Genomic DNA, 12449 nt, shown 5'->3' with positions numbered 1-12449 from the left:
GGCGCTGCAAAGGGACATATTAAAACTAAATGAAAAGGGAAGTGCACTCACGTGGAAAGAACTATATATTTAGAAACAAGGAGATTTTCTTTCCGGAGAATGGCTTTGTTGTGACTGATCTTTGATCAACTGGAGCAAAGAGTATTTCGTTTTATAGGTATAATAGGCTCTGCTTTCCCGAGAGGCACAGGATCCCTCAAATCTGAAGACGGGTCCATTGTGTCGAAGGGGACAAGCTCACGATGCCGCCCAGACCACCTGGATGCTTCTGGATTACTGGTGGTGGCTTGAAATGCACCGGGGCCAACGAGGGAAGAGTTGAATGAAGATGCCAAAAGAGGCCTTTGAAGGTTCGGAAGGGAACTGTGAAAGGCCCATTCCCTCTGGACTTAAGCCCAATTCCCTTGCTGCGGGCACAAGCGACAGCCCTTGGGCAAGACTCCCTTTGTTATCCAGACTGGTGGGTCTCCCAGCTCAATGCACAAACGCACACCCACTCACTCCGAGAGGGGCTCTCCCCAGGGGGCAGCCCAAGGCCACCCCTTCCTCTGGACACGGCACCCAGCCCACGTCCCCACCCAACTGTTGACCCGCGACCAAGGGCCACCAGCTCCACCACCCACCCCGGCACCATCTTCCAGGAACTGGCCTCTCCCCCGGCCCCGCCCTCTTCGGAGAGCACCCAATGGGTGGGGCCGGGGCGGCGGTGGGCGGGGCCTGAGGCGGGCCCATTTAAAGAAAGGCAGAGGGCGAAAGGAGGCAAGAGAGGAGAAGAAAGAGAAAGCTGGGGGCGCGGCGCCGTCCAATGACAAAGCCCAGGGGTGGGCGCCGGCCGCCATCTTGCACCGGGCGGCCGCCGAGCCACCCGCGCCGGCCGCCCTCCGAGGGGGCGGGGGAGGGGCGGCGGCGGCGAGCGACGTGGGAGCCGCGCCGGGCGGGACGCGGCGGCAGCGGGAGCCGCGAGCGGCGCGGCCCGAGCGGCCTCCGATGCGGCGCGGCGCGAAGAGGCGGCGGCGCCGGCCCCCGGCCGCCCCGGGCGCGGGCGGCGGGCCCGGGCTGGAGGCGCGGGAGGAGAAGGTGGTGTACTCGCGCTCGCAACTGTCGCTGGCCGACAGCACCCAGGCGCTGGGCGACGCCTTCAAGCTCTTCATGCCCCGCAGCACGGAGTTCATGAGCTCGGACGCCGAGCTCTGGAGCTTCCTCTGCAGCCTCAAGCACCAGTTCTCCCCGCACATCCTGCGCAGCAAGGACGTCTACGGCTACTCGTCCTGCCGCGCGCTGGTGCCCGAGCCCGCGCCGCCCGCCGCCCGCCGCCCGCCGCGCAGGCCGGCCCCGCGCGCCGCCGCCAGGAGGAGGCGCCGCCGAGCCCCGGGCGGCCGCAGGAAGCCGCCGGCGCCGCCCGCCGAGCCCGAGGAGAGCGGCGCCGCGCCGCCCGCGCCCTGCTTCGGCGGCCGCAGCCTGGAGGAGATCTGGAGGGCGGCCACGCCGACGCTCACCACCTTCCCCACCATCCGCGTCGGCGGCGACGTGTGGGCCGAGCGCAGCCTGGCGGCGGCGCGGCGCCGGGCGCGCCAGGTGCTGCGCGTGGACCTGGAGCCGGTGGTGCGGCTGCGGCGCTTCCCGGTGCCGCGGGCGTGAGCCCCCCCGCCCCCCGCCGCGGACGGCCGCGCAGGTGTCAGTCGAGTGTTTACAGATGCGACCCGGACCCGTCCCCTAGTGCACTTTACGCGCGGAGCAGGCCCCGGAGGGCTGTGCCGCCGCGCCGCCGAGGGGGGCCGCTGCCCCGCCGGGCCGCTCCCCCGGCCTCCCCGCCCCGCCTCGCGACGTCTCCAGGACTGAAGGGGCCGATCCGTTTCCTCTCTTGGACTCTACCTCACTGGTCTGGAAGTCCTCCGAAGAAGTTACTATTTTTCCAAAGGAATTCGGTTTCGTCCTTGGGTTCTAAAGCCAGAATTTACTTGTTTTGGACCCCACCCCCACGGCCACCCCGCTTTTTCCTCTTTTTGACTGCCACCCCTCTTTCTGGACGGAAGATCGAACGTGTCTTGCGGCGTTGCACTAGTTCGCGCTCAGGGTATTCTGAAGCCCCCCTCGCTTCCTCGTTCTAACTGGATTCCAAAGCTTTGACCAAGGATATTTTCTAAGAGATTCAAGCTTGTGACTGTTCCTAGTGCAAGGGTGAATTTCATGGGCTCAGTGAACACAAACAAAGAGATGCAAAGTACAACTGTTTAAACGTTTTTAAGGTGTTTCTAAAGATTTTATATTGAAATTTAATGTTTATATTTACTGAGCTCCTCAAGAAAATGGTAGAAACTCGTATAAAGTTTTGTTTAGGAGAAGTTGACTTGTTGAATCTTTTTCAATTGAATAAAAATTAAAGTGCATTGAAACCACATGGCTTGTGATTAAAAAAAAAAACCAAATGAAGGACTTAGAAAGATCTGGTGTTGGTTAAAGAGATGGATCAAACCCGATTGGAAATGATTTGGCCTCCTTGTACTTGTCTAACGTACAGATACAGGAATATTTTGAGCGTAATTTATTTTAAAAGGACAATAGCATAGAAGTGAATGTGTGTAAACTTTGTGATTGAAATGACAAACAGAATACCCATTAGAGTTCTCAGATCTGTTAATGATCTAGAGGGGTGGGGGCATTTCTTGGTATCAAATTCCTGGTTGAGGTTACTTTGGGCAAAGTAGATCTCTCCTTCCTTTTTGTTTTGGTTGTTGGGTAACAAGAAATGTCCAGCTTGCTGTCCATCACTTTTAGAAACGATGATTAGTTGACTTTTTTTGCTCCACGAGTTTCCCTTTTTGTCTGATTTCCCTTCATAATTATGTTTGCAGTTACCGGTCTTTGACAGCCGAAGACCACAGGAGTGGAGCAGGCGAGCCACCCAGAGTACTGACCCTTCTTTTCCGTGTTTATAATAGTGTTTCTACCATATGGCCCAGTGTGGGATTCTTGATCATCCAAGTGCCTTTGGTCATTGGTGGCAGCAAGACTTAATGGTTTTAGCCAGTGGTGCCATGGCCATATTTTACTGCAATATCTAAAGGTCAAGTAGTGTTTTTGTACCACTGTTATTTCAAGTGTAAGTATTCTGCCACGGAACGATCCACACCGGGCTGGAACTTGACATGTGAAGTCCTCAATATGAAGATTGATCTCTGCTTGGCAACTTCTTAGGAGAATAATGAGTGTTGCAATTGGGACTCTTGTGTTCTTAGAATTCAAATGGCATATCCTTCTGAAATTAGTTTTTCAAGTTTAATAGTCCATAGTAGGGGTTTTGTGACTTTAATTGCAGTGTTCTTGTTTTGTAAAAAAAAATATATATATATATATATATATGACTTTATGCCAGTTTCTCAGTAAGCCTCATATTCTTTTATTCACTACTCAATGATAATGCGTTGTTACAAACACTGTCACATGAGTAATTAAAAGTGAATAATGACTTAGAAGATGGAGAGTATTAAATTATATTTGTGTGACAGGAAGTTGATACATATTCTTTTGGTTATTAGCTTCCATTGCCAATTGTATTTCAGACACATAGGGTTTTCTTTGCGCCCAAAATTGTTAACTTTTTTTTAGCTAACTAGCGCCTGAGGGAAAAAAATGTATTTGTACCACTTCACTATTGTATATAATTTTATAATAATTAAAAAATAAATCCAATGGCCATATTAGAACGTAATTTCAACATCTAGCTTATCGAAAGAGCTTCCCCAAGGATTTTGGAATTAGACTTAGCTGGGAGGATAACTTTGCTCAGCACGAAACTGAAACATAACCATTGACAGACACCAGGCATTTATTTTAACTGAGATTCTTAACATTTTTCCCTCTAATGCCTTGTTACTTTAGTGCACTTGAACTCGCGTAAATGCTTCTTTGGATTCTGAGCTGTCTGATTTCAGTTTGGATCTGATTGCCCATCCTGAACTCAATATGTTATTTATCCGGTCTATTAACGAATCATACCATTTCTAGTTTGTGAAATAAGATGTAAAAATATCTTTATTTTTGCCAAGTTTTCTTTAGCGAAACCTCGCTAAAGTTAGTTGTTTTACAGCTTCTAAAATGTGAAGAAACCACTAATCTAGTTGATTAGTATAGTCATGGGAAAGTGAAAGTATCTTATGGGTACTTTTGGGCAGAATGTGAAGGAGAACTTGGCACGGTGGCCTTTCTGGTGAGGCATCCATTCGCTGTCCTCTGAAGTGAGGGTGTAGCTTAGCTTGTATATAGTTTTCTAAAAGAAGTCCCTGATGCTTATTCATTCTTTTCCCTTCTCTTCTATCTCATGGCACAAGTAGAGGAGGAAGCTGGGAGGAAGTTTATCACCTTGCTGCGCTTTTACTTAATTTTTCACTCCTGAGTGCCTAAATGTCAAATAACCTTTTGAAATTCCCGATGTCCTTTTGATTTTCCCGTCAACCAGCAACTTATTTTTCCTTACTGAAACCAGTGAGTAATGTCATGATCATCGAGGGCAAGGTTCATTGTTGATAGTGCAAAGTGTCGCTGTTGTGGTGTGTATTTATTTTGTCCAAGTTTGAGTAGCCTGGTGGACAAGTGTCACTGAAGCTGGTGGCTACACCTATTGATTTGCTCTGTGCAAACGATAGTACTATTTTTCTGGAAACTCTTCAATAAGGAAACATGAGAAATATTTGAGTACAAAAAAATCGGAGCAATTTCGAACTCAAAAGGTTTTTTGTTGTTTTAAGGGTTGCCACAGCACTCTTTAAACTGGTGGTTTTTAGTGGACACATATACATAATATTTGCTTTATTGGTGTGTTTAAAATACTTTTTCGTAGGCTGTTCTGTCTTGAGTGCATTAGAAGGCTATTGTTTGTAATGGAACCGAATTGTTTCCTTGGAGTTTGATGTGCATATAAGATTTACAATCTGATTGTACTTTTTAACTTATTAACTGTAAATAAATTTTAGAGAATACACAGTGTCTGATTTTTCTAATGATGCTGAAATTTTTGAAATAGGATTTTACGTTTGCATGTGAATTGGAAAGCATTTTAATTTACAATTTGATAAATTTTGGCTTTGTTTGTGAACTTCAAACTCTTGGAAGTCTCGAGATATGTGTTTTGTGCTATCTTGGGAATCTATGTTACGTCACCTCGTTAATGATCGAGTGAATCTCCAGGAAAATGTATCATGCCCTAGCCCAAGCCATTACCCAGTTTGCCAGCAATAAAGCCTTTAAAAATGCATCAAAATTCAGTTTTGAGTCCTGACCCCAAAGTCCCCCTTTGGTGGTGGTGGGAAAAGGTCTGAAGCTCGTATTCTTTCATTTTATGAAAGAAAGGAAGAGTGTTCCATATAGGTAGCAGCATGGAATGAGAGTAGAGCCACAATTTTCCTTACAGTCGAGAAGGTGGAAGTGGAGGATGAGCAAGGGCAGGATTCATAGCACTATGTGGCCTGAATTCGTCTTTGTACCTGCGTTTCTTCCTACTAATGTTGGGAGGCAGCGTCATAGAGTATCTGTGAGTCACGGTGCCTGGGGTGGACCTAAGCCTTCACCTCTTGCAAGCGTTGGAACTCTCAGTAAATTATCTAAACTCTGTGCCTTAGCTTCCTCAGGTAGCAAACGTGGTTAGTCAAAGAAACTATCGGGCTTTTGAAAGAATTAAAAGGGATGGTAATGGTGGACACAGAGGAAATACTTAATAAATGCTGTTAATTGGAGGCATGTGTGCTGAGAATAAGTGTGTATGCTGAGAGTGGTCCTTTGGGACTGTCACCTCCCTGGAATAGAGTGTGCTCTGGGAAAGCTAAAAGACAAATTAAGAGAAGGTAATTTGTGGGTGAATTAAATAGAAGGCAGAGAAATCTCTATTTTTTTAGCCTGCTGACAAAGTATACAGCAGGAGGTTAGAAGAGGTGGTTTCATTAGACAGTTTTCACTGTTGGAGGTTTTCTAGGCTTTCTTAAAAACTTGGGGTCTTCTTTTATCATATTCCTGAAAGGTATTTAAAATGTGCTATTATGTATTTTAAACTGGGAATTTATCAAAGTAATCGTTGAAGTTATTGATCCAAGAACTTGCACATTTCCACACTAAATTCTCACTTGGATTAAGTTCAGTAAGGGTTGCTTAAGAACCACGTTAATTTACATATACGGAACTAAAGTATCATTAATTTCTGTGAGGTTTGTCCTTCCTGTGTTAAAGGAAACAAATGAGTACAATAGTTAGGTTTGAAACAGCAGAACATTAATACCAAAAGTAAAAAGTACCCTCATATTTAAAGCATTGACACACGCATCTTCAGGCTTTGGGTTTGAAGCCTGTAATTTAGCTCTGTTTCCTCTTAGCACAAAGAATGATAGGACATATTCTAACTTGATGAGCAAGCCAAAGTTGTAGTATCTGAAGTTGACATACAAGGATTTCCTTAGATGGAAGTCATGCAGCAGTAAGAAGCTCAAACTGTGGCTGATGCCGATTTCACAAGAGCGATTGTTTGTCATGTTGGTACTCAATCGTCTTGGTACATGTCGTCCTGAACCACCGTCTATAACGTGGTAAACTTATCCGGAGCCCAATTGGAAGGTAGCGATCCTAACACCAAGCACTGTGGCTGGCCCAGAAGTTTAAGTCAATATTCTACTGACCTCAAAACTCGACTTCTTTTGCTTGTGAAAGCTTTCACAGAAGTGTTGTTGCATTGAGATTCTTGCAAGTACTGAAATTCCCTGTAAAATGTACATCTATTTCTCTCTTCTGTGGTTTTTTTCAGGTACGTCGTTGTTTTACTCTAAGTGTTTAGTACAAAGAGTATAGAAAAACGGGTGTGACTTAGGGTTCTAAACTCTCAGGTTAAAAAATTATTGAAGCATAATATACATAGAAAAAGTATATATGTTACATGTATTATAAGCACAGCTTGATGAAATTTCATAAATTCAATATACTTGAGGAACCAGCACTCAGATTAAAAAACACAAGACATTACCAGTATGCCAGAGGACTCTGTTATGCTCTTTCCAGTCTCTACCCATCTTCCCTCCAAGATAACCATTATTCTGACTTCTTAGGGCATAGTTAACTTTTGCCTGTTTTTGAACTTTATATAAACTGAATTATGCTGTCATATGCCTAGCTTCTTTCACTCAAAATTACGTTTGCGAGACTCATTCATGTTATTGCTTGTAGTTGTAAATCATTTCTCATTGGTGTGTGGAATTCTAATGCATGAATATTCTACAATGTTTCTGCAACTCTTGATGGGCATTTAGGTAGATTCCAGTTGAGGGCAATTATGCATAAAGCTTCAGTGGGTGTTGTAGAACATGTGCTTTGGTGAACAGATTGTTTTTTTGGAGTATATGTCTAGGAGTGAATTTCCTGGGTCACGTATTACGCAAATGATCCATCTTGGTAGATCATGCCAAACACTTTTCCAAAGTGGTTATACCAATTTACATGAACCTTTAGAGGAGTGTAAGAGAGTTCTGGATGCTTCATATCCTTGCCAACACCTAGTATCTTTGGTCTGTTTCATTTTGGCCGTCATGATAGGTAAACAGATTTCTTTAAAACTTAAAAACATTTTAATCCAAGTAATGTATACACATAGTTTAAAAAACAAAACCACCTGAAATAGCACATGAGGATTTACAATAAAAAACAGAAAGCCCTGCCTCACCCACAAACACCCCTTTCCTAGAGGCAACACTTTTTTTTTTAAAAGTCAAGTTGTTTTTAATAGGCTGTTTTTTAGGGAAGTTTTAGATTTAGAGACTAATTGCCCGTAAAGGACAGAGTGCCCTGCCCCCATCACCCCCATTTCTACAGTTATTAATATCTTGCATTAATGTGGGTACATTTGTTATAACTGATGGATGAGCCGTTATTGATACTTATTATTAACTAACATTAGGGTTCACTCTCTGCGTTGTACAGTTTCATGAGTTTTGACAAATGCATAATCTCATGTGTCCACCATTACAGTGTCATCCAGACTAGTTCCACTGCCCTAAAAATGCCCTGTGCTCCACCTGCTCATCACTTCTCTCCCCGTGAATGCCTGGCAACCTCTGGTCTTTTGGCTGTCTCCATAGTTTTGCCTTTTTCAGAATGTCGTATAGTTGGAATCATAAAGTCTGCGTATAGCTTTTCCAAATTGGCTTCTTTCACTTAGCAATATGCATTTACGTTTCCTCCATGTCTTTTAGTTAGCTCCCTCCCATCCTCCCTCCCTCCCTCCCTTCCTTCCTTCCTTTCTTTCATTAATGGAGTTTATTTTTTTAAACAGTTTTAGGTTTACAGTAAAATTGGCTGGAAAGTACAGAGAGTTCCCGTGTAACCCTCCCCCCACCCCCAACACACACAGTTTCCCGTTATTAATGTCTTGCGTTAGTGTAGTGCATTTGTTACAATTGATTAGCCAATATTGATTCCATTAGTAACTAAAGTCCACAGCACGTCTTAGGGTTCACTCTTTGTGTTGTACAGTTGTGTGAGTTTTGACAAATGCATAATGTCATGTGTCCACCATTATGGTATTATACAGAATAGTTTCACTGCCATAAAAATTCCCTGTGCTCCATCTCTTTTTCTCTCGCTCCTCCCGAGTCCCTGGCAACCACAGGTCTTTTTACTGTCTCCATTGTTTGAGGCAACACTTTGAACTGTTGCAGGTTTTTATTCTTTTGTTGGTTATCTTCATAATTCTAAATAATGTACTGTACTGCTGTTTATGGATTCATCCATTTTAGGCACCGTCTACTGACATTGTATGAAGATGAGACCTCATTCACTGACACTACTCTTCTCTCTTTCTCTTCCCACTATGCTTACATTACTGAATTCCTGTCTTGATTACTGTTTCAGTCAGGGTCCAGCCAGAGAATGAGTCACCATAGGTATTTTACACAGTTACATAAGTGATGGAGATGCCAGAAGCAAACAAAGGGTGGCAGAGTGGCCAGGAATGAGTGTCATCAGCAAGCCGTCTCCACCCCCAGGGCTGGGAAACACAGAACCGTGCCCGGTAGGAGCTGGGATCCCAGGAGAAGGGGCTGCCCGGAAAGGAGCTGGAATCTCTGAGGAGGTAAAATCACGGCTAGAAAATGGAGTGGGAGAGAGAACAATAGCCAGGCTGATAGCCTCCTCCCTGTCTCCCGTCAAGCCGCCATTGGGCAAACCACTCTGGAAGCCAGTTAGCAAGGACCTCAGGAAATGTAGTTTGTAGAAGTTCAGGGGCTGGATCTGAGGGCCAACAGGCATAATGGGTGAACCTACACATGCGTGTTAGTCAGGCTTCTCCAGAGAAACAGTATCAATAGGAATTGGCTCACATGATTATGGAGGCTGAGAGGTGTAGACCCAGGAGAGCCAGTCGTGTAGTTCCAGCCCCAGTCTGAAGGCCTGAGAAGCAGGAGAGCTGAGGGTATAAGTTCCATTCCAAGTGTGAGTCTGAAGGCGGGAGAAGACCAGTATCCCAGCTCCAAGACAGTCAGGCTTAGAGAGTGAATCCTTTGTTACTCAGCCTTATTCAGGCCTTCAAGGGATTAGATGAGGCCCACCCACATTTGGGAGGCAATCTACTTTACTCAGTCTACTGATTCAATTTTTTTTTTTCTTGAGGAATCTTAGCCCTGAGCTAACATCTGCTGCCAATCCTCCTCTTTTTGCTGAGGAAGACTGGCCCTGAGCTAACATCTGTGACCATCTTCCTCTTTTTTGCTGAGGAAGACTGGCCCTGAGCTAACATCTGTGACCATCTTCCTCTTTTTTGCTGAGGAAGATTGGCCCTGAGCTAACATCTGGGCCCATTTCCTGTGCTTTATATGTGGGATGCCGACCACAGCATGGCTTGCCAAGCGGTGCCATGTCTGCACCTGGGATCCAAACCGGCGAACCCTGGGCCGCTGAAGTGGAACGTGCGCACTTAACTGCTGCACCACCGGGTTGGCCCCCTACTGATTCACATTTTAACCACATCCAGAAACATCCTCACAGACACACCAGAAATAATGTTTGACCAAATATCTGAGCACCCTGTGGCCCAGTCAAATTGAAAAGTAAAATTAACCATCACAATATGTAATTTTTAAATTAGATACTTAAGTCTCTGTTACTTATTTTATCAATTTTCACTTCCTACATTGTAAGACGAATGTCCCCCTTATCCGTTCTGCACTTTTTCTTTTTCCTCCACCTGCTGTCAGCTTTGGACTTTTACTTTGTCATTATTGTTAACCTTTTTATTCTGCCCTGCAATCGAGTATTTTTCAGATGGTTCATAGGTTTATTCTAAAAATTGAAAACCAATAAATGGTTTACATTGTTATGACTATGTAAATAGCATTCAGATCTTAAAATACTGATCGTTCTTTCCAACCCTTGGACCTCTTGGGTGAGGACATCCCTAGCGTCAGGGTGAAACGGATTCTTTCTCTTTATACTCCATCGACGCTTTAAACCAGGCCATGTTTTGGTTGGTTCATTCAGACTACGACCATCTTACAGATATTTTTTGGTTTTCCTTAATTTTCTAGTTACCCTTCTTTGTTTTCTTGCACTCTTTCGGTGTTCTCAAATCACGTCATCTGTGAAGTCATCCTATTCCCCCCCAGTGTTGTCTTATTGGAGCCTTCTCTCCTCTTGCCCCAGTTTAGACTGGGGCCTCAACAGGCCTGCTTCGTAGCTTTCATCTTGAGGTTTTTCTTTGGTCTTTTCCCCATTTCGTTCCACAATATCATGGTAATATGACTCTCTGGGAAGGTAGGGGGTGTTTAAGAGCACGGACTCTGGAGTGGGAATGCCCAGGGTTAGATCTTAGTTCCCCCGCTTACAAACTGTGTGATCTTAGATCTAAGTTATTTGGCCCCTTTATAACTCGATTTCCTCATCTGTAAGATAATAATAGTAATAGTATATACTTCACAGGATTGTTGTGTGGTTAAATGTAATAACACATGAAAGGCACTCGCAACAATGCCTGACACAAAATAAGCACTCAGTAAATGTCAGCTATTATTAATCATCTTCTTTCTTTATTTATCCTCTCTTCGTTTTACTGGAGTACATCCTCGGATAACTTCCTAATAAAGAGCGAATAGAGTCTGAGGCTTTGCATGTCTGAAAATATCTTTATTCTGCTAAAATATCTTTATTTTGCTCTCACATTTAATTGACAGTTGTGATAGATTTAGAATTCTAGGTAGTAATGACTAGTTGCCCCTGCCCTAAGTGCCCCAGACTAAAACGCTGTTGGAATGATCACATCTGCTTTTTATAGTGTTTCAGACTCATACTGTCACTTTTACCTTATCCTATTCTTTTGAAATGATTCACCAAGTCCAGCCCACACTCAAGGCAAGGGAAATGATTCTCTGCCTTTTGAAGGGCCTAAAAGAGAATTTATGAACATATTTTAAACTACCATAGTCTGCCCTCTGGCCTCAAATTATTTACATTCAGCTCAAATGCAAATTATCCTTTCCCTGTTCTAAGAATCTACCTCTCAAAGTCCCAGCCATTTACATTGTCAGCTCAAAGTCCAGGCTGTTGTCATCTCAACAGGTCCATGTGTGGATAAGGCTTGTCAGGTGCAGTTTCTTTTTTTTTTTTGAGGAAGAGTAGCCCTGAGCTAACTACTGCCAATCTTCCTCTTTTTGCTGAGGACGACTGGCCCTGAGCTAACATCCGTGCCCATCTTCCTCTACTTTATGCGTGGGATGCCTACCACAGCATGGCTTGACAAGTGGTGCCATGTCTGCACCCTGGATCCAAACCAGTGGACCCGAGGCAGCCAAAGCAGAATGTGTGCACTTAACTGCTATGCCACCAGGCTGGCCCCTTGGGTGCAGTTTCTTAAATGCACATCCTTGAGTACACTTCCTCTCAATCTGAAGGACTGTGAATTAAAGATCCAACTAGCACTCCATGGTGGGACAGTCATAGGATAACCAGAAGAGACACTGCTGATCATGAAGCAGGTCTACATGTGTCACTGGCCTGTAGCAATTCTGAAATTCAGCTGGGCACAGGTTGGCAGTTCCTTCACTGGGACTCAAGGCCCGGGAATGACTTTTCCCTGGTTCTAGCTCCCTCTGGGCTCTTGATTTCATCCTTTGAGTCTTTCTTCATTTTTCATGAAAGGTCGCCTGTGTCTGCAGCTGCATAGCTGTCCCAGTCTACTTACTGATTGTAGAAGCTGGTGGGTCCAAAGCCCTCTTTCATTGTACTGTCTCTGTTCTTTTAAAAGCCCTTCTCAACCTTGGGCTTCTGCTGAGACTTGTGAAGAACAACACTCTTAAACTTCCAGTTATATAGTAACTAAGGGAACCGTAAGTCCTACAGTTTACTTTGCTTTATGAGGGTATGCTATATCATAGAATACTGGGATCCCCCAAGACTCTACCTCATTTAGGAATCTTTTCTAGCATCTTTTC

General features: G+C 44.6%; 1 protein-coding gene across 1 annotated transcript; it reads left to right on the top strand.

The window, feature by feature from the left end:
* Positions 1–462: 462 nt before the first annotated feature.
* Positions 463–2396, top strand: CCDC71L (coiled-coil domain containing 71 like). Its single transcript, XM_023638880.2, has one exon. The coding sequence runs from the start codon at positions 478–480 to the stop codon at positions 1636–1638; it is 1161 nt and encodes a 386-aa protein (XP_023494648.1). The 5' UTR covers positions 463–477; the 3' UTR covers positions 1639–2396.
* The last annotated feature ends 10053 nt before the right edge of the window (positions 2397–12449 follow it).

This window comes from Equus caballus, chromosome 4 (assembly GCF_041296265.1).
Source record: "Equus caballus isolate H_3958 breed thoroughbred chromosome 4, TB-T2T, whole genome shotgun sequence".
Classification (NCBI taxonomy): domain Eukaryota; kingdom Metazoa; phylum Chordata; class Mammalia; order Perissodactyla; family Equidae; genus Equus; species Equus caballus.
The sequence above is the reverse complement of the archived record's forward strand: the minus strand, read 5'-3'. Positions and strand labels throughout refer to the sequence as shown.

Excerpts from the sequence above, each read along its gene's own strand:
- CCDC71L (XM_023638880.2), top strand. The coding sequence starts at position 478 with ATGCACAAACGCACACCCACTCACTCCGAGAGGGGCTCTCCCCAGGGG.